General features: G+C 35.8%; 1 protein-coding gene across 1 annotated transcript in view; it reads right to left on the bottom strand.

Moving 5' to 3' along the window:
- ENPEP (glutamyl aminopeptidase) overlaps nt 1-27,149 on the bottom strand; it is a 91,032-nt gene that overhangs the window by 49,542 nt on the left and 14,341 nt on the right. Inside the window, exons 2-8 of the mRNA XM_057705553.1 lie at nt 26,802-26,943; nt 24,636-24,767; nt 13,952-14,072; nt 11,498-11,652; nt 10,948-11,061; nt 4,258-4,392; nt 2,369-2,434 (exon numbers count right to left, since the gene is read on the bottom strand). Of these exons, the coding sequence (XP_057561536.1) occupies nt 2,369-2,434; nt 4,258-4,392; nt 10,948-11,061; nt 11,498-11,652; nt 13,952-14,072; nt 24,636-24,767; nt 26,802-26,943 (865 nt within the window). The remainder of the gene's footprint in view (nt 1-2,368; nt 2,435-4,257; nt 4,393-10,947; nt 11,062-11,497; nt 11,653-13,951; nt 14,073-24,635; nt 24,768-26,801; nt 26,944-27,149) is intronic.

The raw sequence follows: 27,149 nt of genomic DNA on the forward strand, positions 1-27,149 counted from the left end.
TCCCAGCTGATGGTTTTACTCTGAATGCCCCTCACTCTGCCCCTGCTTTGCTGTCTGAGATTGGGTTTGGGGTTAAGGTGATGAGCATGAAAGAGAACAGAGAGCTGGCCAACCCCAGCGTTAGCGCCACACCAGGTTCGCTAATGAAGAGTTACTTTTGGTGGAAAGTTAGTATTTGCAAGGGAACAGTCTTGGACAGGGTCACATGTCGTGGGGTTTAGGGGTGGCAATCATGGCATGATGATGAACCAAGGAGAGATACATTTGGATACTGGAATTATGTGAAAGAATGTTCCAGTTTGTTTGAGAGCTTATTGAGTGTGGCCTATATTGATCACATACTATTTTCAGATATTAGCTAGTGTGAAGATTGAAGGCAAAAAATGAGTGTTTCACTGTCTTTTGGTAAATTAATCCCATAGCACTATAATGATGTGAAAATTAGTATCTATTCATTCTAGTTCAGTTTCTAGCACCATCTGTAGTCGTAGTTAGGGTGGAGGAAGATGGTTTTAACTTAAGAAATAAAATGCAAGACTATTATTCAATTATTAGAATAGGTATTCTCTTTTAAAGACTCTTGGTATTTCTCAAAAAAAACTTAATATGAAAAATTATTTAATTTGAAGTCCATTTTGAAGATTCCAAGAATGTGTTATTCATCAGTTTAATTTAGAATGAAAACTATGCAAATGAAATTTTAATTTACTTTCAAAAACGAATTGTCTTTGTATATTTCTATATTCTATATTATTTATTAGAGACCATTCATTCATTCATTCATTCAAGAAGTGTTTTGTGGATCTTTAGAACATCTGTAATGCGTTCTACTAGACACGAGAGTATATGCAAAGATATAGAAGACACAGTTCCTCACCAAAGGTAGAGAAACTACCTTATAGTCAGAGAAGCTATGAAATTTGAGTCTGAAGCTGATGAAAAGTTTACAAGATATTCTAATGTACACTTAAGGACAAGCATATAGCTTCTCCTTTTCCACCTAATGTCCACACAGAATATTTTATTCATGGACAAAAGGAGTAAAATACACCAATGTGCTCCCTGAATATTTCCTAAATCCTGGTCTTATTTTTTACTTTTAATAGTCATCTAGGAATTTAAATATTGGGTAGACGGGGACATTTCCTTTTATGGTATTATGGAAAGTGCTAATTGCCACATGAGAAGACTTGGCGGTAGAGAGAGCTGTAGGAACGGTGGGCAGGCATTGTCCTGGGAAATCACATCCAAAGGAAGTACTGGTACCCTTTGGGAACGCTATTATGGTGCTGCTCTGACCTGTTTTCTATTTTACGGGTCAGACACTATGAGTACTGCTCTGCCTACTATCTAGGATGTTACAGTAGAGGGGAAGGAGATGGAAGAGAAAGAGTAGGAAGACAATTCCATCCCTAGGCTGCAATGGAGCCAACCTGCGGACAGGACCCTGCAGATATAAAACCCTGAGAGAACTGGCCTAGGCTCTGCTAGAAGAACAACAATGAAACTGAAACATCCACTGGAGGAATAAGCTTAAGTGGGATGTGTGAAATGCTTTAAGAAATTGATTCTTATTTCTCTTTCCAAAAAGAAGCAGGCCCTCTTTATTCACTGACTTTATCATAATACAAATGTGTATATTAACCACTTACAATCCAATAATAAAGTACTTAATAATAAGTACTTTTAAAAGCTGTAAAGGAAGAGTTTTATAGATAAATTTAAATTTTTATATTATGTTGGTATGGGCTGAATTGTATTCCCCCGAAATCCATACTTGGAAGCCCTAATCCCCAATGTGATGGTATCTGGAGATGAGAACTTTGGGAAGTTTAGCGTGAGGTTTAAATGAGATCATGAGGGTGGGAGCCTCATGATGGAATTAGTGTCCTTATAAGAAGAGGCATCAGAAAGTTCTCTCTCTCTCTGCCATGTGAGGACACAGCAAAAAGGTGACCATCCGGAAGCCAGAAAGAAAATTCTCACTAAAAACTGAATCTGCCAGCACCCCGGTCTTAGACTTCTTAGCCTCCAGAACTGTGAGAAAATAAATTTCTGTTGTTGTGCCACCCAATCTATGCTATTTTGTTGTGGCAGACTGAGCTAATACACATGTAAAGGGTATAAAAAATAACTAAGTAATCTGTTTAACTTCTCTGTGAAACTTTTGCTAAATGACAATTACAGATACTATGTAGATACTAAACTGGATGTGAAATCACCTTTTTGTGTTTTGCAAGATTATCTATCCCTGAGCAAGGAAAGCAAAAGTAAAAAGAGAATTGTCCTTAATTAATCACATATTTTAACATTCATCAGCCACATATCAGTGTAGTTTTTTAATAGTATTAAAAGTAATAAATCACACCTGACATCCTTTTTGAAATTTCTCTGGTGTAATCCAGTCTTCAAGCATTCTCAGAATGGAAGCTCCCTATGATGGAAAAGAATGACAAGTTAAACTGATAAAGGATATGTAAAAAACAAATACCCATGATCACTGTTGTGACTATTTCATGATCATATTTGTGAGATAATGTCCTCAAGATGATTCTGCTAAATTACATGGTCATCAATCTGTGATATTAGGATGAAAATACCACTTGGCACTGTATCTATGCTTCTAAAATAACTAAAAGGCAAGGAGAAATTGATAAAATGGCCATTGTTTCAGTAACTTGAGGTTCAGATAATTATTGCACTTCACCACATGAGCCAGTAGATGGGGCTTTCTTAATGAAAGAGAAACTTTGGAAAAAGTTTTAGGAAAGTCATGTTGGTTGATGAACAAGGAAAGCAATTTCAGGATAAAATTCTGGCTACTTCTTAAGTATATTGCACTATTTGGGAAAAATAATTATATTTAACAGAGGGGAGTAGACAGTTTAGGAATTAATCTGGTCAAAAGTTTGATATAGATATATAATTTAGGCATAAGATGCTTCTTTTCCAAAGTGTTTTATCTCATTTAGTTTTATTTAATCTGAAGAATCCGATGAATACCTCTGCTCTCTACTTGATTTTCATATACTATAATTAATTCTAAAATGCATTATTTATAGATTTAAAAATCAATTTTCAAGTAACTGACCATAAAAACATTGCTTTCCCATTTAAATTAGCAATTTTTACTGTAATTTATTAAAATATGTTATTTTTGTACGTGGTAGATGGCTAAAAGCTTAGAAACATGTATTTATTTCTGACTTAATACCTTAAACCCCATGGAATATCTAGGACTTAGGAAGAAGCTGATTTAATAAATATAAATGTCTCTATGTGAATTATTAGAATATACTACTATAAGTGGACTAGAAATTTTCCTTTTAACAGAAAGATAAAAAGAATCATTGACAATGTAAAAGAAAAGCAAATAAAGGAAACCAGAAAGAATGCCATGAGAATATATGAGAGGGAAAGTAAAAAATATGATTCCGTAAACTTCAAATGCTTATAGATTTTTTCATTCAAGCCAATTTTGTCTAGTACTCATTTTAATAATTATAATATTTTATCTTAAATAAAACTTTGGGTAACACCTAGAACAATAAAATGTATTAGTTTCCAGTGGCTTTTGAACAACTTAATATAGTGGGTAAGCCATAAGAGGCTGAGGTGGAAATTAATTTGAAAAATATGTAACATACAGGTATGGAATATGTTTAGAGGAGAAGCTACAGGAGAATTTGTGGGAGAAACTGGGTAGCATAAAGCTTTGGGTTATTATGGGTTTCAGCAACTTGTCATAAAATTTTAATGGATAAAAATGCCCCATCTATGACATGCTAACAAAGTCATCTTTAACTCATATCAAAATGGATGAAAGTAATTCCTTCAAATGGAATTGAATTTAAATGCTTACTGGAAACATTCTACTAAAACAGGTGTTCACGTGTATGGCATTTCTCATTGATCACATGGCAGAAAAAGATTTATTGTCTTTTAAAAGATTGAATCAAATAACTTTAAATTGGATGCTTAAAGTGTAAACGTTCAGCTACCAGAATGACAGCCGTCATAAACGAAAGTGAAAAGAGAAACTTTAAAAAATCTGATTCAGAATCCTGTGACAATGATCAGCATTGATCATTTCCACTGAAAATTACAAACTATTGAATATTCAGCACTTGGAATAGTTATATACTGTTTCCCAAAGCCTATTAACATAGTCTAACCATTCTTACCATTTTTAGGCATTTACTAAGAGAAAAGCCACTAAACAGGAAGACATTCAAAACAGTGTCATATTTTCCCCACCTTGCTATAGGAAATCCCATCAAAAACAGATGTTATTTCATCAGGAGTTGTCACAGTGACTACAATTGGGTGTGATGATATCAAAGAATCATCCTGTTGTACAGGTAATACATCTTCAAGTAGCATCTGATCACGCTGAAATGACAGAATGAACCAAAGAAACGTAGGACTTCCTTTATACTGGTTTATATGTCAAAATATCACTTACATAATACAAATTGGGGGGAAATAAATATAAATGACTCATATTATTTAAAACAAGTATTAGATGTTCAAATTAATCATATTTTGCACTGATTTTCCACACTGATTCCATTCCCTTTTCCTACTTATAATTCCTTTGACTTCACCCCTGTATGGCAGGCCAAGAAGACACAAGCATTTATAGATTCTGTTTCTGCTACTTCTGTGTGACTTTCAGACATGAGCCAAAGTTTTCAAGCCCTGTTTCCATATCTGTGCGATAGGAATGATGATATACCTCACAGATTTGTCTGAGACTTAAGTAAGGAAACATGTTGATTTGCCAAAAGTTGTTTTAGGGGTCTTTTTCCATCAACTAATCATTGGAATTTGGATGATTCATAATTAATTGAAGAAAACATTAACTGTTGCTTTAGTTCTAATAATTACCTTCTCATTCCCATCCTAGATTTTCTCAGCATAATAGAGTAGTTGAGAGGTCTAGCCCTATAGTCAAATTTCCTAGGTTCAAAGCTCAGTTACTCCACTTTCTAGACATGTAAGTTTAAGTAATTTCCCTCACCTATTAAATAGGAGTAATGATGGCAGCTCTTGTTTAGAAATGTGCAGAGGATTTAATGAGGTAATTCATGGCAAGCATTTGACATAGTACCTGGTGCAGAGTGAAACCCTAACACATTAGCTGCTATTATTATTTTGATTTTTAATCAATTAGATTCTGAAATCTAGTTCTATTAAATTACTACTAATAAAAAATCAAAACCTTTATTGGTCTTACTTAATCAAAAATATTTCCCAAAAGGAGCATGTTAACTCTTTCCAATTTTTTGAATTCCACTTATAATAGGCAAGGTACTACTGTCAAGTGATGACTGTCAATCAAGGTAACTTTGACTTCGATTTAATTTTTGTGCCCCTAAAATGCTTAGGTAAGAAGAAAGAATCTTATTCTCAATGTCAGGAAATTTGACTCTAGTGTTGGTTGTTCTACCAATTTTCTGACATTTAAAAGTTACATTACCTTCCTGGGCATCAGATTCTTTCACCTGTAAAATGAGACTCCACTATTGTGGTATTTATTAAGCTCTCTTACAATGTATCTTTGTTTAAGTGTCCCCTCCACCACCAGCCCCTAAATTAGGAACTTCTATAAGGGCAGGAAGTGTGTTTTATTCAGTCTTGGGTCCTCCATAGGGTTCACTGAATGAAGAATGAATGAATGGATAAAGAATGAATGAATTGGATAGTATGATTAAATTTCATTTAAGAACTGCATACAGTAAAACCTTGGTTTGCGAGCATAATTCATTCCGGACACACGCTTGTAATCCAAAGCACTTGTATATCAAGGCGAATTTCCCCATGAGAAATAACAGAAACTCAGATCATTTGTTCCACAACCCAAAAATATTCATATAAAAATGATTACAATACAGTAATATAATACAAAATAATAAAGAAAATACAAAATATAAAGAAAAATAAACTAACCTGCACTTACCTTTTAAAACCTTCGTGGCTGGTGTGAGGGAGACAAGAGAGAGGAGGATTATTGTGTAGGATGATTTTCACTATCGCTAACGGAATCACTGCTATCTATTGGCTCAATGGAATTTTTTTTTCTTCGTGCAACTTTAACAAGGAACATATCCTGTGACACTTGCTTTTGCCTCCTTTTGAGGATTTCGTGGAAATGTGACATTCCATTGTCATTAAACAGATTCATTGCTAGCACTGCTATAGCCATATTCAGGTGGTGCTTTTATACAAAATTTTGCACTGTTTCACACATTTTACACATCTCCCTAATCTCATTTGGAGTGAGGGATTCCTCCACCTTTTTCTCCTCCTCCTCTGCAGACAAGATCTCCTCCATAACCTCTTGCTGTTGCTTGCGATGCAGATCCATGAGTTCATCTCTGGTCAGCTCCACTGGCTCAGTTGTGATCATGTGACGTTCAGCATCACGTACTACTTGTATTGCAAGACATCGCTTGTTTATCAAGTTAAAATTTATTAGAAATGTTTGCTTGTCTTGCAGAACACTCGCAGAACAAGTTACAATCCAAGGTTTTGCTGTACTAGGGACTTCCTAGGTGGTGCAGTGGTTAAGAATCTGCCGGCCAATGCAGGGGACTCGGGTTCGATCCCTGTTCCAGGAAGATCCCATATGTTGCAGAGCAACTAAGCCCATGCGCCACAACTATTGAGCTGTGTGCTGCAACTACTGAAGCCTGTGCACCTAGAGCCTCTGCTGTGCAACAGGAGAAGCCACCACAATGAGGAGCCTGCACACCACAATGAAAAGTAGCCCCCACTTACCGCAACTAGAGAAAGCCCATGTGCAGCATCGAAGACCCAATGCAGCCAATAAATAAATAAATTTATAAAAAAAAACCTGCATACTAAATTCTTCTGCTATTTAATTGTTTTTGAAACACTAAAAATGGAATGTTAAAATATTATATATTACAGTATATTATATAAACAATACATCTTGATATAAGAAGAGTTACTTTATAGAAAATAAAGGACAATAATTTTTCATTTATATAGTTTAATTTCAATAAATTATGAAATCAGCAATTTTCAACATAGATGAATGGTCCTCAACTAGGGGACATTTTATCACTCAGGTGACAACTGGCAGTATGTAGAGACATTTTTCTCTCTCTCTCTTTTAGATTGAAGTATAGTTGACTTACAGTGTCATGCTAATTTCTGCTGTACAGCAAAGTGACTTGGTTATATATACATATACATTATTTTTTATATTCTTTTCCATTATGGTTTATCTCAGGAAATTGGATATAGTTCCCTGTGCTATACAGTAGGACCTTGTTGTTTATCCATTCTAAATATAATGGTTTGCATCTACCAACCCCAAACTCCCAGTCCATCCGGCTCCCTCCCTCCCTACCCCTTGGCAACCACAAGTCTGTTCTCTATGTCAGTGAGTCTGTTTCTGTTTTGTAGATAGGTTCATTCGTGCCATCTTTTAGGTTCCACATATAAGTGATATCATATGGTATCTTTCTCTTTCTGACTTTCTTCACTTAGTATGATAATTTCTAGGTGCATCCATGTTGCTGCAAATGGCATTATTTCATTCTTTTTCTATGGCTGAGTAATATTCCATTGTATATATGTACCACATTGTCTTTATCCATTCATCTTTCAATGAACATTTAGGTTGTTTCCATGTCTTGGCTATTGTGAATAGTGCTGCTCTGAACATAGGGGTGCATGTATCTCTTTGATTTATAGTTTTGTCCAGGTATACGCCCAGGAGTGGGATTGCTGGAACATATGGTAGTTTTGTTTTTAGTTTTCTGAGGAACATCCATATTGTTTTCCACAGTGGCTGCATCAACTTTCATTCCCACCAACAGTGTAGGAGGGTTCCCTTTTCTCCACACCTTGTGGAGACATTTTTTTTTTCACAACTTGGGTGGAGGGTTACTGGCATCTATTAGATACAGGCCAGGGATGCTGCTAAATATCCTACAATACACAGGACAGTCCCCACAATAAAGAATTATCCGGCCCAAATGACAATAGCTCCATCCTTGAAAAACTCTAATGTAGATTAAATTTTAAAGAAGCAGTTGTTGCAGATTAACTTTTTTCACTTTTATTTTGATCTTTCAGTTTTAATTTATGGACTAACTTATTCTCAAAGGATAATTTTGTGATATGAGAAAATAATAAGGATGTAATATCAAATACTAATTGAACTTTTTTCAATAATTGCAATTTTCATAATCTGAAAACATTTATTAGAAGTTAATCATTTAATTAATTTGATAACATGCATTACTTGATCCTTTTTTTTTTATTGGCTGCATTGGATCTTCATTACTGCATGCAGGCTTTCTCTAGTTCTGGCGAATGGGGGCTACTCTTTGTTGCAGTGTGCAGGCTTCTCATTACAGTGATGTTTCTTGTTGCTGAGCATGGGATGTAGTGTGCAGACTTCAGTAGCTGCGGCACATGGGCTCAATAGTTGTGGCTCGTAGGCTCTAGAGTGCATGGGCTTAGTTGCTCCGTGGCATGTGGGATCCTCCCGGCCCAGGGATCGAACCCGTGTCCCCTGCGTTAGCAGGCAGATTCTTAACCACTGCACCACCAGGGAAATCCATTGATCCATTTTTTTAAAGTTAGCTTTTTTGAAATTTTTTTAAGAACTTTTATTGAGATACAGTTAATATATAATAAACTGCATATATTTAGAGCATACAATTTGGTATCCCAATCTCCCAATTCATTCCCCCCCAATCCTCCCCACTTTCCCTGCTTGGTGTCCATATGTTTGTTCTCTACATCTGTGTCTCCATTTCCGCCTTGTAAACCAGTTGATTTGTACCATTTTTCTATAGTCCACATATATGTGTTAATATACGGTATGTTTTTCTCTTTCTGACTCACTTCACTCTGTATGACAGTCTCCAGGTCCATCCATGTCTCTACAAATGTCCCAGTTTCATTGCTTTTTACAGCTGAGTAATATTCCATTGTATATATGTACCACATCTTCTTTATCCATTCATCTGTTGATGGACATTTAGGTTGCTTCCATGTCCTGGCTATTGTAAATAGTGCTGCAATGAACATTGGAGTGCATGTGTCTTTTTGAATTATGGTGTTCTCTGGGTATATGCCCAGCAGTGGGATTGCTGGGTCATATGGTAATTCTATTCTTAGTTTTGCAAGGAACCTCCATACTGTTCTCTATAGTGGCTGTACCAATTTACATTCCCACCAACAGTGCAAGAGTGTTCCCTTTCCTCCACACCCTCTCCAGCATTTACTGTTCGTAGATTTTTTGAAATATAATTTACATTATTAAAATGTACCCTCTTAAAGTAGACAGTTTGATGAGTTTTGACAGATATAAACAATCCGCAACTACATTCATAGTCAAGATACGGAACAATTTCTTACCCCCCAAAGTTCCCTTGAATCCTTTTGCAGTCTATCTCCTCCTCTCAAATCAGTCCCTGACAACCAGTGATATATTTTTTATTCCTATAGTTTTGTCTTTTCTAGAATGTCAAATAAATGGACTCATTCAGTATGTAGTCATTCACAAATGCCTTTTTCCACATGGCAAATGCTTTAGAAGCTCACCCATAATATTGCCTTATCAGTAGTTTGCTCATTCGACTGTTGAGTAGTATTCTATTGTATCAATATACCACAACTTATTTCTAAATTTGAGTTGTTTCTAGCAGTTGGCTATTATGAACATCCCCATTATGTGCATTTACATGCAAGTCTTTGTGTGGACAAGTGTTTTCATGTCTCTTGGAGTAGAATTCCTGGATTATATGACAAATCTATGTTTAACTTATAAGAAGTGGCCACACTATTTTCCAGGGTGACTGTATCGTGTCTACCAGCAATCTGTGTGACTTGAAATTGTTCCACATATGTACCTACATTTGGTATTATCAATCTTTTAAACTTTAGATATTTGGGATGGTTAATTTTATGTTATAGTGATTGATGGGGCCATGGTGCTGAGGTATTTGGTCAAACATTATTGTGGGTGTTTCTTCGAGGGTATTTTGAAACAGATTTACATTTAAATTGGTGGACTTTGAGTTCACCCGTTTAACTTTTTCACTTTTAAAAGCAGGTTGTGAAAATTGCAGAGGCTTCAAGTATCTGACACTTTTCTTATCATGTCCAGTAGAGGGCAGTAGTCTACACAGTACACAGCCTTCTGAATGCTACTTTCACAAATCCACACACAAACTTTTATGTATACAAACTGATAAGAATACTCACACCATGTAAAAACAGATAAAAACAGATGCAGCTTTTTGGGGAAAATATCTGTAGAGTTCATAGAAGCTTTTGTTCCAGGCCCCTCAAAAACACAGTATAATAACAGTAATTACATGTACATTTTGGGATCTTTTAAGCTTAAGAGATAGAGAACAAAGTTCTTCTTTCATAGAGGAGAGAACTGACTCAGAGAGGATATGTAACTTGCTCAAGGTCACATTCCCTGTAACAAATCTAAGAAATGATGTGTGCAGGATTTCAACGAGACTCTCAAGTACTAAGTTTATGCACTTATCTCTTTACCATGTCATTTCAGCAAACTGTGTAAGGGAAGTCATTTATAAAATTAGGCTCAGACATTTTTCAAAGGGTTAGCACTACAGATTCTTTCTTGAACACAGAGTTGGCATTGTCTAAGCTGAATATTTTTTCCTGCCTTGGCACATGTTTTTGAATGACTCTACCAACCATATCCTCAGCTTGTGGAGGTCAGATGCCCTCTAGGGCCTAGGCATAGGCTCTGAGCAAGGTGTAGTTCAGTGGAGGCAGCTGCCTCTATCCCATTGTGCCAATGGAATTCCCAATTCAATACTGAACTTGGCCCCAAACTCAGAGCCATTGTCAGAGTCCAAAGGCTTCAATCAGTTTGACATGAGGAAAATAGACTTTGGAATTTAAGCGTTTAGGGCTCACCATTTGCCAGTCTTTTTCTGCATGGTCTACTCCCAGGAACTCAAAGAAGGAAGCAAATCCTTCATTTAGCCACAAGTCTTCCCACCATTCCATGGTCACAATATTTCCAAACCACTGAAATTATAAGCAATAAAGAGATAGTTAAATTCTCATGCCTTTGGTAGAGAGGCCTAGAAAATTTCAGTACATTCATTTGTTCGTGTAAATTTTGTCACTTGACACAAAAGTGGCAGATATCATACTTAGCATTTATTTCCTGCTTTATTTTTCCTGGTTTTTAAATGATCTAAATTCTCCTTAGTTTAGTCTTTATTTTGGTAGTACTGGGAATATTTAAAGTTATAGGAAGACCTCGTGTATTTACTGAAGGCAAAACAATGTGTCTTAAAAGTTTCTTTACGGTAAAATGTTTACTAGTATTAAGAAAGACTTTTAAGCAGGATTTGCTGGGTTGGCTATTTTTTATTTGCTAAGTTGTAACTACTTTCAATCATTCCTATGATCTTAAGCCATTTTTAATATAAGCTAAGTTGATGGTAAGATTCTATACCTGATGCACAAGTTCATGGGCAACCACAGCGGCCACCCTCTGTTGGTTGGATGAGGCTGATTCACCAGGGTCGTAAAGCAGGTTCGTTTCTCTGTAAGTGATGAGTCCCCAGTTCTCCATAGCCCCAGTGCCAAAATCTGGAATAGCGATTTCATCTATGGAAAAGGAGAGCCTAGTGAGAAATACATTCTTTCCATTTTGTTCATAACATTTCTTACCAAATTAAGTTCTTTAGATGAATGTTTTTTAAAAGGCTAAAAATAATTTCTCAGAGTGAAAAACAATCATCTATTTGTATAAACTTTTCAGTCTCTAATGCACTCAAAATTTCCACAGAAATTTTCCTGTTGGCTCCAGATATCAATGTGTCTTTTATTTTTTAATAAATATGCTCTTTTCAAGCACTCTATAATTTTAGGTCTTTTGTTCATTTCTGTATTTCATTTTTATTTGCTTTTTTCCCATGACTTTTCTTAGATAATACCGAGCTTCTGTTTTGGGGTATATGCTATAAGGAATAAGAGAATGAAGTTTTCAAATGAGGACTTAGAAGTACAGAGCTTCCAAGCATATAGAAATATATTTCTGTCCAAGGAAAGAGATTATTGGAGAATACAAAATTCCACTTTTTCCCTAATTCTGTACAATTTGAGGTCAACCTGATTCCCTGCTAATTGAATAGATTACCATCCACTTGTATGTATGTATTAAATTAGTTGAATCAACTTGCAGTTGACTATATTCTCTCTAAATTCTCTTCCAGGTCTAAAATGTTGAATTACATCTAGACATTCTATTCCTTATTTTTGCTGGACCTATAATCTTAGATATACTATCTGACAGGAAGAGCCAGTGTTGACCAATTCCATGTTAAATTCCAAAACAGAAGAGTTTGATTAGTGGACAGAATACAGCTTCTCCAATTAATGAACTATAATAAAAATGGAATTTATTTATTATTACATATAATTTAAATGAGGCACATAAATGAAAATAAATTAAATTTTCATCTAACATAAAGAAAAGGTCCTTTCTTTATGGTTAAAATAAAGATTCTTAAAGCTTTTTATAAAAAGAATGAAAATGGATACATCTTAAGTGGAGGTCAAAATTACAGCAGTAATTAGTGTAATTTTCATTCTTAGGTTTGGTTATTTTGTCACAAGAATACCTCTTAAAGTTTGGAGAAATATTCCCCCCAAGGGCCAATATTTTCTGTAATGTTACAGAGTGTAATTACCTAACCCTAGAACAAAAGGAATTTTTTAACCTCATTTCTTTGGCGAGTATTGACATTATAATTAATTAACTCTAGTGCATTTAATTTGGAGGGTGGATAACTGCAGAAAGCAATTTTAAGGTAGAGTCAATCCTGAAAGAGTTGCAAATGCATATAAAAGTATAAAGAGGAAGAAGGAATGGGGGCAGAGGGCGGAAGAAAAGGGAAGAGAGAAATAAACTTGTGAGATTTCTACTTCCCAGGTTATCATGGGTGGTACAAGAGAGAGAAAGAGAAAAAGACTTAATGTGATTAACATTTTATTAGATATTATTCTGATTTTGATGAAAAGTTGTTTCTCATCCTGTCTCCTGCTCTAATAGTTGTTATTAAGCAATCAAAACAAAACAAACCTGGAGCATCCACAAAGTTGCTTAGAGCCACAGCCATTCCCATGTAGAGAATTTAGCATTCCAGTTGCTTTGCATTGGCAATTTATTAAAGTAAGGGCAGAAACAGATATAAGTCAGTTGTTGGTTGGCTGGTTTTCTTGTTGCCTTCATTTCATTCCTACAGACATCTATATGGGGGTTACATTTAAATTTTTTGCTAGTACCACTCAAGCTTACTAATAAAGCATTTCTGCTATTGATAGAAGTGTCATATCCATACCATTTTGATTATAGCACTATTTTTATTTTAAAAAGAAAACATGTTACCCCTGTCCTTCATATTAGAAACAATACTTATGGTAGGAGCACCAGTTCATTTTAACTGCTGAAGAATCTAGAATTAGTCTTGTACAGCAATGGAAAGATTGGAAGTATATGGGACTCTGACAGCAGTATTTATCCCTATTATTTATTAACTTACTGATGGTAGGGAGGCATTGTAAGCTATCAGGATGGATACAAATTTTGATATCAACTGATCTAGGTTGTTCTTTCTGGCTCCATCATTATCAATGTCGGCAGTTTTATGTATATACTTTAATCTTTATTTGGAAATAAAATACTATACATTTATCAGGTAAGAACAGAGTATAGACACTATTCTTAGAGGAATCCAGAATGAATCTTTCAGCATCTAGTAAGTATTAGATGCATAATGTAGGCATATGATAAAAAGACTAAGGGATGACCATTAACTAATGATACTAAAGCTGGAGGAAATGAATTAACTTAGGTGAAAACAAAGGCAATATTAAAAATAAGAAAATAAAAAATGGTTCTCACCTAATTTGGGAAGAGAATACTCCATAGCAAAGTAGTCTTCAAAATAATCAAACACAGTCTTAGTTATGTCTGCAGCGTATTCAGCTGTGTGCTTTTGCTCTGGCTGGACATATATAGTGAGCTATTAAAAAAAAAACACAAAAATTCAGTGAAAATTCTTCATTTGATAAAACACAAAAACTATGATACATGACATAGTAGAAAGAAGGTGGGCTTTGGAGCCAGATAAGTCTAATTGGAATCCCAGGTCTGCATGGTCTTGCACAAATCACTTCACGTCTCTGAGACTCATGTGTAAAGGCAAAGAATACTGCATAACTCACTGAGTAATTTCAATGACTAGAAATAATGTAAGATACAATGGTTGGCATGGTGTGCAATATATTTTTTAAGTGTTATTACTTCTTTCTATCCAGAACATATATTGTCTTCTTAATATTTGTGTATCTGTACATCTATGTATATCTTTGAGGAAATAAAGCATGTGATTTTTTTTCTCATCTAAAGAACTCTTATATACATGTTTTCCATTTGTGCTTTTCTATCCATTGCTACCCAAATTACCCTTTTGATATTTTAACTATTCTACTCCCAGAGTCTAAAATACAATGATTCAAAATTTTACTGAGGGTGGCATCTTGAAAAGCTACATCTTGATAAGCTACATCTCTAAGTACCTAGGATATTATTTTATGCCATGACATAATTTATAAATCAAACCAAGTATAGACTTTTTACTCCCCAATTCTAAGCATGTATAACCCAGAGCAGCCAACACAATATGGAAGGAGAAAAACAATATTGGAAGGTTGATACTATCTAACTTCAAGACTTACTATAAAGCTACAGTAATCAAGACAATGTGGTATTAACAAAACAATAGAAAAATAGATCAGTACAAGACAACAGAGAGGCCAGAAATAGACCCACATTAATGTAATCAACTGATCTTTGACAAAGAAGTAAAGGCAATACAAGGGAGCAAAGACAGTATCTTCTACAAATTATGCTGGAATAACTAAACATCCATGTGCAAAAAAATTAATCTAGACACAGACCTTACACCCTTCACAAAATGTGAACTCAAATTGATTACATACCTAAACGTAAAACACAAAACTATAAAACTCTTGGAAGATAACATAGGAGAAAATCTAGATAGCTTTGGATATGAATATGACTTCTTAGCTTCACCACCAAAGGCATAATCTATGAAAGAAATAACTGATAAGCTGGACTTCATTAAAACTTTTGCTCTGAGAAAGGCAATGTCAAGAGAATGAGAAGATAAGCCACAGACTGGAAACAAATGTTTGTAGAAGGTCCATCTGATAAAAAGCTGTTATACAAAATATACAAAGAACTCTTAAAGCTCAACAAGAAAGCAAATAACCTGATTAAAAAATGGGCCAAAGACCTTAACAAGACGCCTCACCAAAGAAGATATACAGATGGCAAGTAAGTATATGAAAAGATGCTTCACATCATATGTCATCAAGGAGTTGCAAATTATAATAAAAATGAGATACCACTATACACCTACTAGAATGCCAAAATCCAAAACACTGACAGCACCAAATGCTGGTGAGGATGTGATTGCTGGTGAGAATGCAAAATGATACAGTCGCTTTGGAAGACAGTTTGGCAGTTTCTTACAAAACTAAACATATTGTTACCATATGGCCCAATAATTGTGCTCCTTTGTATTTACCCAAAGGAGTTTAAAACATGTCCTGCATGAGGATGTTTATAGCAGATTTATTCGTAATTGCCAAAACTTGGAAGCACCCATGATGTCTTTCTTGTACCACATAAACTGTGGACAATGGAATATTATACAGTGCTAAAAAAAGAAATAACCTATGAAACCATGAAAAACAGCGAGGAAACTTAAATGCATATTATTAATACTAAGTGAAAGAAACCAATCTGAAAGGGCTACATACTATATGATTCCAATTATATGACATTTTGGAAGAGTCAAAACTATGGAGAGAGTAAAGAGATCAGTGGGTGGCAGGCCAGGGTGTGAGGGGTGGAAAGATGAATAAGTAGAGCACAGAGGATTTTTATGGCAGTGAAAATACTCTGTATGATATAGTAATGATGGATATATGTCATTATACATTTGTCCAAATACATAGAATATACAACAGCAAGAGTGAACCCTAAGGTAAACTATGGACTTTGGGTATTATGATGTGTCAATATAGGTTCATCCTTGGTAACAGATGTATTATTGGAGGAGTGATTTAATAATGAGGAAGGCTATGCATGTGTGGGAGCAGGGGGGTTATATGAAATCTTTGTACCTTCCCCTCATTTTGTCTTAAACCTAAAACTGCTCTAAGAAAGAAGTCTTTTAAACAAAGTTCATGAGGGATTCAAATGAACTATACTTGTTTTTCTTAAGGCCTGATTCCAAAACCTCAAGTTAAAACAAAAGATACAGTCATCTGGTAAGTTTTAAGCCCATCTACCTAATCAGAGCAGGGGTCTCATCATTTTGATAAAGCAAAAAAGAAAGAGAAATTATGCCTACTTTCTTCCTTTATTATTATTCCAAATGCATTGCTAGTTTTGGTATTCTTTTAGCATACACTGTTAGCCATATTTTCTCAGAAGTGACGAGCAGTGGAAAGATCCAATCATTTAAAGGATGAGTTTCTAGAAAGCATCCCTTAAATTACCAGCGCTAACTCACTGTTGTCCCAATGGGTGATTGACATTGTTGCTTTACTTGCATAAGTAAAGATGTGTTTATCTTCATCTCCAAAGGCTACAAAATTCACTCGTTTATCACCTCATCTTTCTTTTAAATTTTGTTTTTGTTTATTTGTTTATTTATTTATTTTTGCTTTCCAGAAGAGGTGATACATTTCCTCACTGCCCTCCTGTTCTCTTTGTGAACCACATCCCTTTTCCAAGAAGCTAAGTGAAACTAAGGATCCAGTTGGTGGCCACTGAACAGAGCCAAGGTAATTGCCCCTTATCAAATCAAAACTATCACGTTCATATAGCATTGCCATGTCGTAAACTGAAATTCTCAGAATTTCTACCACATTTGTTCTCTTCTGTTAAAAACTTCAGAAAGGGTAGTTCCTCTTGACTCACTCTGCTGTTGTCTACACACCTGGTACTTTTGTGTTGCATGTAATATTTGGAGGGTGAAAGAGTGTTGAAAAGAGGAAGAAGAGATAACAGTGAGGTCTCCCTCCTTAGGTGAAGCAATAGGGAGGAGAAAGACTATGTGCTTTTTCTGCCAATGTGTTCTCATTACCCATGCTGGCAGATTGACTCTCTTCAGTAAGAATGCTTCTGAGACAATATAATCGGGTTTTTCTTACCCTCCATATTTCTGTTGTCGGCAGCAACAGGAATGCAGGGGCCTTAAATAGGATTGATGTTAATGTAAATTTGATCAAAATAAAAGCAATGCCTTCCTCTTTTGCTTCTAAGAAACTCAGTACCACAGAGAAGTGTGTTCTGTCTTTACAGTCTGGCCAGTCTGCAGATCACCTGTGATTGATGACCCTTATTTTAATGTGTCATCCATCATATTTTATGATCATTGCTTTGATCAACTGAGCTAAGCAATCACACAATATGTAGATACAGCCGGTTAACCTTGTAACATTATTAGCAAAAGCATATCTATGTGTCCTATCTGCCATATATCACAAACATTTTTATTTTAAAGATTACTTTCTATGGGCTTTGGTAGAAGTGGCTAACTCCCCTCCATCCATTTGCTAAGCCTCAGCACTTCTGTCCATGACAAATTTCAGTAAATTACTCCTGAACTGTCATTGCTTTGTAATAATTACTATCATTCTAGTTTACATGCTTGCTTTACTGAGCTGATTTTTTTAAAGCATGTGACTAGCCATATTGAAATAGCATGGGGTGAGGAAGGAGATATGCATGCATATTCTTTCTTCTTCTTATTTCCTAAAAAATCATATATGCCTTTATTATTCAAAGACTCTATTAAACATTAAATATAATGGTTTTATATAAGCTTTATAACTATAACTATATATATGTGAAGTTTGTAAGGCTTCAAGCACCTAACTTGAATGTATATATTTAATTTTTAAAGATACTATATTCCCTAAGTGAATTAAATTACCTAGATATACCACTGTTGGATACTATTTTTTTTAAATTGTTTATTTATTTATTTTGGCCACACTGCACAGCTTGTGGGATCTTAGCTTCCTGACCAGGGATTGAACCCGTGCCCCCTGCATTGGAAGTGTGGAGTCAATCACTGCACCGCCAGGGAGATCCCTGGATGCTATTAGTCATAACTCAAAGCACTGACTCTATTGAGCTAGTGTCAGATGTAAAATCTGTGCTTTCGGAAGCCTATATGCAGCTGATTATTCTTTCGGGAGGTGTCACACCTCTGCCTTATCACTGCTGTTGTTGTTGCCTTTCTCTTATCATACGGGAACCTACTGTAAATAATGCTTTTAGAGTTGTTAATATTGTCCTTTTAATTAAGGGTCTCCAGGAATTTGAGAGACGGAATTTAAGTCCACGAGAATTTATTCTAATTGGTTGCTGTCACTTCTTTTATGTGTAATCATTATGATTAATTATTAGCCTTACTGGGTACTTAAAAATTTCCAGGTAATGTGATAAGCACTTACCATGCAATGTCTCACTCTACACATCAATTCTATGAATCTGGCACTATTAGTAATAATAAACTATCATATTTTGCATCACTGATGATATCTTTACCCCAATCCTTTCATTAGCCCAGTTTCCACAATTATAAAGTCCAAAGAGTTCTAAAAATCAAAAGTTTTTTATATGTTCTAAGCAAACTAATTTGGCAGTATCATCTGACCTGAACTGATAGGAGCTTTTTTTAAAAAAATTTATTTTTCTCACTAAAAACTTTTGCTGCAGAAATATTACTGTTTAATGATAAGGTGCTGCCCCAGATCCCACTGTAGTTACTCAATAATACTCAACATGCGTACCATATTACCGTTCACAAATCTGAAAATTTTCTGAATTCCAACATACAACTAGTCACAAAGGTTTTAGATAAGGACTGTAGACTTCTATTTCAAATTTTAGAGTTTGAAGGGTTTTAGAAATAAACTTCCTCATTGTGTATGTTGTGTACGTGAGAAAAACACGTACATGAGAAAAATGCGTATGTGAGAAAAATGAAGTAAGACAAAAATGACACTAAACTTCTTGTATTGCTTCTTTTCTCTGCTCCTAAGAATGAAACCTGACTTTCCCTAGCTACAAAATAGAGATAACCACAGTACTTATCTGATTGTTTATGTGAGCAGTTAAAAAGCTAATGCATAAGCAATGCTTGACACGTGATAGTTTTATGTGTCCCGTGAAGAACGCTAGTATCGTTAGAGATAATACATTGAATGATTAACTTCTGTAATTTCCTTCGCCTGCACTTCCTTATATGTGGGTGATATCCACATTGTGGTATCCACATTACCATTAGGAATACTAGGAGGATGAAGGGGGAAAATAATAGTTAAGTTTTTGAAGTCCAGAAGAGGTTGTTTATGCCTGCACAATAAATTTGAAAGCCAAAACGTTTTGATTTGCAAGAGCCTGGCTGAAAAGGATTTTAGCAATAAAAGCAGAAGGCAAGGAAACAGGCAAACCACAGCATTTATGCTGTAACAACAGATTGGAAAGAGACTGGAGGGAGGTCCAGAGGGCTCTGTCTCAAACTAGTACCCCAGGAGAGGGGTACTAAGGTTGAAGAGGCAAGACTCAGGAAGGGTGCCTTAGAGTCTGAGATGAAGGCACTGAACTTGGAAAGACCATGTGAACAGAAAGGAATCAGATCGAACAGATGCTACCCACCACTACCACCATCACCCTAGTCAGAAGCCCAGCCAGTGCCTACAGGGTTCCCACCACCACCTGGCAGCCCTGCAGGTCTGCTATGCCCTGGGTCCATGTTGTCCTTGTCTGCTGAGCATCTTCCATTGACAACGGTGACCAAATATCCAGGTTTGTCCAGGAATGTCCCAGGAATGTAAGTCTGTTGCTTATCTTCTTACACCTCTTATTCTGGCGTAATTAATAACAACTTCTCTATTATTTATAGTTTATAAATGATAAAAATGTATGGTCACTCTCCCCATCAACAACAGTCTGCCTTTCCACTGCCGATCATCCAGCAGACTTAGCACCTGTTCATCTCTTGAGGTTTTTCCATCTTACCTAAACACTGTTCCAAATAGACACACCCCTTTGTATTGCCCAGGACCCTTGCAGGGCCCCCTAAAGCAGAATGTGAGATCTTTGGCACTCAAAAAGAATGGCATGATCAACAGAGACCTCAAGACACACTTGGGTGACACTGGACAGTGGTGACCACTTGTTTCACATCTCAATTGAAGTACAGATACCTTAGTATATTTTACTCCCTTCAGGGCTTAGCATCCTCCTTGTGCACATAGTATGTGCTCAATAAAGACTGATAAAACACTCTGATTGGAAGAACCCTCCGTTTTATTATCAGTGCTGATGTAGCCAGGATGAGCAAGAGAAAAGAACTTGATATTGTTTTTAATTCTTTAAGTGCATTTTTAAGGTGCATGGTTGGTATTACTGAATGCCATCAATGTGTTTAGTTTTATAAGTTTATGTTCTTCTATATATCTTCCAGCAGTAGACAGAAATTCGGTAGAAAATAATAGTGATACTTTGGGGGTTTTTTTTCAAGCTTTGTTTGTGACTGCTTTATGTGATATAGGAATGTGATATATTCTTCCTAAATTTTAGGTTGCCCCTTATCCATAGGTAAATTATTATAAATATGCACAACCTTGGCTTGAAGTTGGGGTGATTAAGGACTATAATTTTGCTGTGGCTTTCACGTTTCAAAATATGTTCAGAACTTTGAGTTGCCATGAGGTGCTGTTTGAGAAGAAACCCAGCATCATCACTTGGGTGACACAAGACTTTTGTTGGCAGCTTACTTCTCATTTAACTCAAAACCTGAGTTGTTTGATGCTTGGTGATTATCATTCCCGCAGTAGAATGTTTTGAAACAAATAAAACACATTTAAAAATCTAATTTACCTCACAGAATTTTATATTCTTTTTTATTAATGTTATTTTTGTAAACTTAAATAAAGAATAAGAATCATTAGTAACTTCTATGGCTTCCTGAATTAAATACATTCCTTCAGGGAAGATTAAGAGCACTTAATTGAGAATAGTCCCTCCAGTAAAGAAAGAAATTAAAAAACAAACTCATTGAAATGTTATAAAAATCAAACTCATTCTGAAAACTTAGCACCAAAAAAGACCACAAATAACAAATGTTGGTGAGAATGTGGAGAAAAGGTAACCCTTGTACACTGTTAGTGGGAATGTAAATTGGTGCAGCCACTATGGAAAACGGTATGGCGGTTACTCGAAAAAACTAAAAATAGAACTACCATATGATCCTGCAATTCCACTGCTGAGTATACATCCAAAGAAAACAAAAACATTAATTCAAAAAGAGACATGCACCGCAGTGTTCATAGTAGCATATTTACAATAGCCAAGTTATAGAAGCAAACTATGTGTCCATCAACAAACGAATGGAGAAGATGTGGTATGTGTGTATATATATATATATATATATACACACACACACAATGAAATACTACTCAGCCAAAAAGAATGAAATTTTGACATTTGCAACAACATGGATGGACTTGGAGTGTATTATGCTTAGTGAAATAAGTCAGACAGAGAGAGACAAACACTTTTTGATATCACATATATGTGGAATCTGAAAAATAGAACAGACTAGTGAATATAACAAAAAAGAAACAGACTCAAAGATATAGAGAACAAACTAGTGGTTACCAGTGGAGAGAGAGAAGTGGGGAGGAGCAAAATACAGGTAGGGGAGTAAGACGTACAAACAACTATGTATAAAATAAATAAGCTACGAGGACATATTGTACAGCCCAGGGAATATAGCCAATATTTTAAAATAACTATAAATAGAGTATAACCTTTAAAGTTGTGAATCACTGTGTTGCACATCTGAACCTGATATAATATTGTAAATCAACTATATCTCAATAAAAAAATGTGATGCAACTAACATTTAAAAAAGGAAATGTGCAGAGTTAAGTCTTTTGAGCTACCTTCCAGACTTGGTTACCCTTTTTCCTAACAATTTTTTAGAATTGGGTCCTCTAATCTTCATAAGCAACAAGGACATTTTAAGCTTTGTGAATGGTTCAAGTACTAATATCTGCTACTCCAGGTAAACAATTAAGAAGAACATAGGCCTTGATTCAGTATTTATTGATATAAAGGGATTCTTGTCAGAATGGTGAGTTCAGTCAGGGTATTATGGATTCTTGGATTGCACAGTATAATCTGACTATGAATAGCAGGCAATACATATACCAGAATAATACTGTCAGAAGCAGAGTGGATAAGAATAGGTTTTTTGTTTGTTTGTTTGTGTTTAATTGGCTGTGTTGGGTCTTCATTGCTGTGAGTCTTCATTGCTGCGTGGGCTTTCTCTAGTTGTGGCATGTGGGAGCTACTCTGCATTGCAGTAGGTGGGCTCCTCATTGCAATAGCTTCTCTTGTTGCAGAGTATGGGCTCTAGGCACATGAGCTTCAGTAGTTGCAGCACACAGGCTCAGTAGTTGTGGCTCTTGGGTTTAGTTGCGCCACGGCATGTGGGATCCTCCCGGCCCAGGGATCAAACCCATGTCCCCTGCATTGGCAGGTGGATTCTTAACCACTGTGCCACCAGGGAAGTCCAAGAATGGTTTTTTGATTCATGAAATTTCTACTAAAAATGTATTACACAAAAATTAACTAGCTTTTTTTTTTTTTTTTTTTAAGCTAAACAAGTAATATAGAGACTTTGGCTCTAGATCATGCAGTATTGATGCTTTAAAGTACCCCCACTGTTCCTACCAAACAGAAATGACAGTTGCAGTATAAAAGTGGAAAACCCACAAGATATGCCAGGGCTTCAAACAATATAAGCATCTCCATGGAGTTGATAAAAATACGAAGCAGTTAACAGAAACTAAAGCTATCGGCTTATTAGGCTCTGGTTTTTGAAAGAATTAGCAAGTTCCTGAGGGTAAGAGCCAGGTCATGCTTTGGAAATTATTTTTTTTTAACTCTGACTACTATTTCTGATTGTTTTCTCATAGTTTTCTGTTTTTATTTTATGATGATCATATCTCCTTGAACCTCTGAGTATAATAAAGTTTGTGTGTGTGAGAATGTTTGATTTCTTATGGCTTTTTTTGGTTTCCCTAACTATTACTATTTACTCACACTGTGCTTTTCTGCTTATTTGTCTTGGATTTTCTCTTTTTATGTTGCTTATTTTCCTCATATGCCTGTTTGTCTTAGATTGTCTGTTTAGCTCTAAGAATGTGATACTGTGAGACTGGTGTGGGTTCCTGCTGATGTTACTTTCAAGCAGATATAAGTAGTGTGGTTTTCCTGTAATTCTCTCTGGAGCAGGAAATTGTACTGCAGCATTTGTGCTTGGGTGCTAAGTGCTAGATTTCAATTTAGAGTGAATGGGTAGGGAGCCAGTCAAATGCCAAAGAGGTGGAATTTACCTTGAATTGACATTCACATAAATGCCTTAAGTTCTCCTGCAAGGGTCTGTTCAATTTTGAAGAAAAGAACCCCACAGGTTTTTGCAGGAGGGAAAACCCTGTCTTCTGTACATGCATTGAAGAGAGGAGCATCTCTTCCCTCCAGGGACTGGCAAAGAGGTAAAGATATTTTTCAGAATATCACATTTCAGAAGGTTTATCAGGGTACATTGTTTGAAAAGAATCTGGAATTTGAGGCTCCACCACTTGCCAGTTGGATGATCTTAAGCAAATTACTTAAACTCATTATTTCAATTTTCCCAATCTGTAAAATGGGAGTGATGTTTTCTTCCTTATAAAATTATATTGCAAAGATTATGATGTTATATATATATAATATGTAGCACAGAGGCAAACTAACCATTAGACAGCTTAGCAAGTATTTAGGGCATGAGCAAAATGGGGACCTCCAAAAAGAGAAAAATAATTAGGTAAAAATATTTAGTTTTTCAAAAGAAAATTATTAAGTTCATCATTTTGATTTTTAAAAAAGCTTATTTGTATTTCCTTACACGTTTAGAAAATGCTTTTTGATACTTTGTTGTTGTCCTATGTTGAATTACATATTGGAGTGACACCACAAACATCTCAGTGATTAGCTACTGGAAGGACATTCACCCATCTCTGGTTTCCTCCTCTCCCTCTGGTTTCCTCCTCTCCCTCTGGTCTCCATCTGGGACCCCACCCAAACACATATAACCAATCATTTTACTAAGTTGAACATGTTAAAATATTTAATACCTTTGTGCTGATATACTTAGGAGCTAGCTTTGGATTTACAGTGAATTTTCCCATTAAAATAATTCAAGGCTTTCCATTCCTATGGCTATTTTGTTTGTTTATTTTTCACGTGGGTCCTTTCAGCTTACATTTTCCTATATTGTTTAGTGTATCATCAAGCTCACAGACCCTACTGACTAACAGGCTTTTCTAGTCTGTTGTGGGGGGAAAAAAAAAAAACTATTCAAAAAAAGTAGAAAATCTCAATGCATAGGTGGTAGATTTTAAAAATATATAATGGTACTCACAGGTATCCCCCTATTTGATGTTCTCATTACAGAGTCAAATTGATGTACAGCAAAGCACACCAGATAAGTGCTCATAGGAACAGACTTCTGGAAAGTTGTTCGTTTCCATTTATCATCCACCGATTCTTCTTTCTTTTGAAAGCAAAAGATAGTCTTTTATTTATAAAAGATCAGTCATGGACAAGACAAACAAACAGTGACTCCAAACCTGGCTTTCCAATCAGAAGTCCTTTGTCAAAGCTTAGGGGTTAAAAGAAATTTTACCCCTAACTGGTGATGTTGAAAAGACTAGAGGAAAATTCATTTTATTTTTAGTACTGTGAAAGAATGATTAAATTATATACCGTATGAGATTTCTCAGGGAGCAATACAACTTTGTGATATAAGCTGGACAGGAATTTATCTTTCTATATTAAGCACACAATCCTGACCATAATATCTGAGCCGATGCTATGGCCCCTTAATGAAGAATAGGCTAGTGCTCAGTGCCTTGCACACAGGAGGAACTAAGCAGGTATTTGCTGATTTGACTATGTGCAAGAGGGCAATAGCTGTACCAGGCATAGCAGTATGTTGGGTTGTCTTTTCCATCTCTGGTTGTCTTCATCAGAGACCCAAGGTGTGGTCCCTAAAGTCACTGCCTTGATTACCATGGAGAGAGGGAAGGGTTACATTACTTGATGCAACTACTGACCCCACCTCTCTGGTTTTCTGTCCATGCCAGCTTTGCCTTCCTCTCTCAGCCAGTCACCAATCCTAATACTTCATCCATGAATACTCGCCTAATTCCTGCTACCCATTGTTTAAACATTTCCACATTCCCTGCAGCCACACAGTGAGTCACTCTACAGTGAAAACCTTTGAAAAGGATTAAGAGAGGGAGGCTAGGTTAGAACTTGATGTACCATTGACAAGGCAAGCGTGTTATGGTGTTACGTGCGCGTTCTTGTAGAGAAGAGTTGGAGTCCCAGCAAAGTTACTCTGTGATAAAAACCTAGTAGTAGTTTCTGTCTCCTAAGGACCCAGATTGTTCACCTTCTTTCAGGACTAGTTTCTGAAGCTAGGTGAAGGTGAAGAAGTATATACTCTGCAAAATGATAGGGTCATGTGGGGAAACCTTAAACAGAGGTTAGTAACGTTTGCATTCTTTCTCCTCCCACCTTCACTTTCTCTGTTCCATGCCAAAAAATTCTGATGGCATTTTACTCTGACCCAGTCTTCTAGATTAGTGTGTCATACTTTAAGTTTATCCTTTTCCCTTTCTTCTCCAATCAAAACCCAATTGCCCAGGTGTCTGACACCAGAAGAAAAGTTGATAAACTTACACTGACAGTTTACTTTTTAACCTTCTTAAAGCTTTTGTTTGCTTTTTTGAGGAATATTTGTAATTAAAGAGGATGAATTTCAGTGATGATATTTCAGATAACAGATCAGAAAGATGGGAGATGTAATGTAGGCACAGTGCTTTTCTGGTATCAGGTAGGTGACGATTATATCTAAGGATGAGCTTCACCCTTTAACATGTCAAAGGTATAAGGAATAATAAACCTCAACCTTGAGGTAATGACGCTTTAGTTAACTGCGTTACCCATTATGGGGATGAGGAGCAGGAACAGAGGAAAGACTCATGCTAATAATTATACAAACAGAACTTATCGTAGCCTATATTTTTTCACATTTAATGAGTACTTTTTGTTCACTAGAATACCTATGGGCATGGTGTTCCCTGGAGTTGGTAGTTATACTCCAGTATCACGATTTTTTTAGTAGCCCTATATTAAAAACTGGGTTTATATTCAACTGAAAACCAAGAATAGTGACTAGGCCCTTGAATATTTTAAAATCTGTAATTCCATTAGTTTGCCTTTAATTTGTCATGACTAGAGGATTCTTTAATGTAAGCAGAACCCAGCTGATATGTGTCTTCTGTATCTGTTCTTGCTTAGAAATCCCAGCATGGCGTTTTGACTGAACTGTGATATCTTGAGTTAAAGACATCTAGTACTCAAAGAAAAGAGATTGCCCGAATTTATTTTCTAGCCTCTAAATAAGCTATTAGAACACGTTTATTTTAGAATTCAATAGGTTCTTTCATAGCAAATCAGGTAATTTACCTGATATTTTAAACAGACTATCTGTAAAATTAAAAACATTTGAAATACTCACCTCCACTGGCATATTTGAAAGTGCCTTATATTCTTTGGGGTGGATGATAGATATTGTATAAGTTGCCTTTTTGTTGGGCTCATCAAAACAAGGGAAGGATTTCCTGGCATCTGTTGGTTCATGATCAGTGGCTGCTATGCTCCTTAGAAACAAACACACAAACAAAATATATGTTGCCTCTTCAGACAGCCCCTATGTTTCTATTCCTGAAAGAATCAACTATGTAATTATAACTATTGCATTCCTTAAAATGAGTTTCCATCCAGAAAACTATCAAATAGTTGTCAAAGTCTTTCCTGGAATTTTTAGGTTAACAAATAAAATTCAGAAACTGCTTCAGATATTTTA

Source organism: Hippopotamus amphibius, chromosome 13 (assembly GCF_030028045.1).
Source record: "Hippopotamus amphibius kiboko isolate mHipAmp2 chromosome 13, mHipAmp2.hap2, whole genome shotgun sequence".
NCBI lineage: Eukaryota > Metazoa > Chordata > Mammalia > Artiodactyla > Hippopotamidae > Hippopotamus > Hippopotamus amphibius.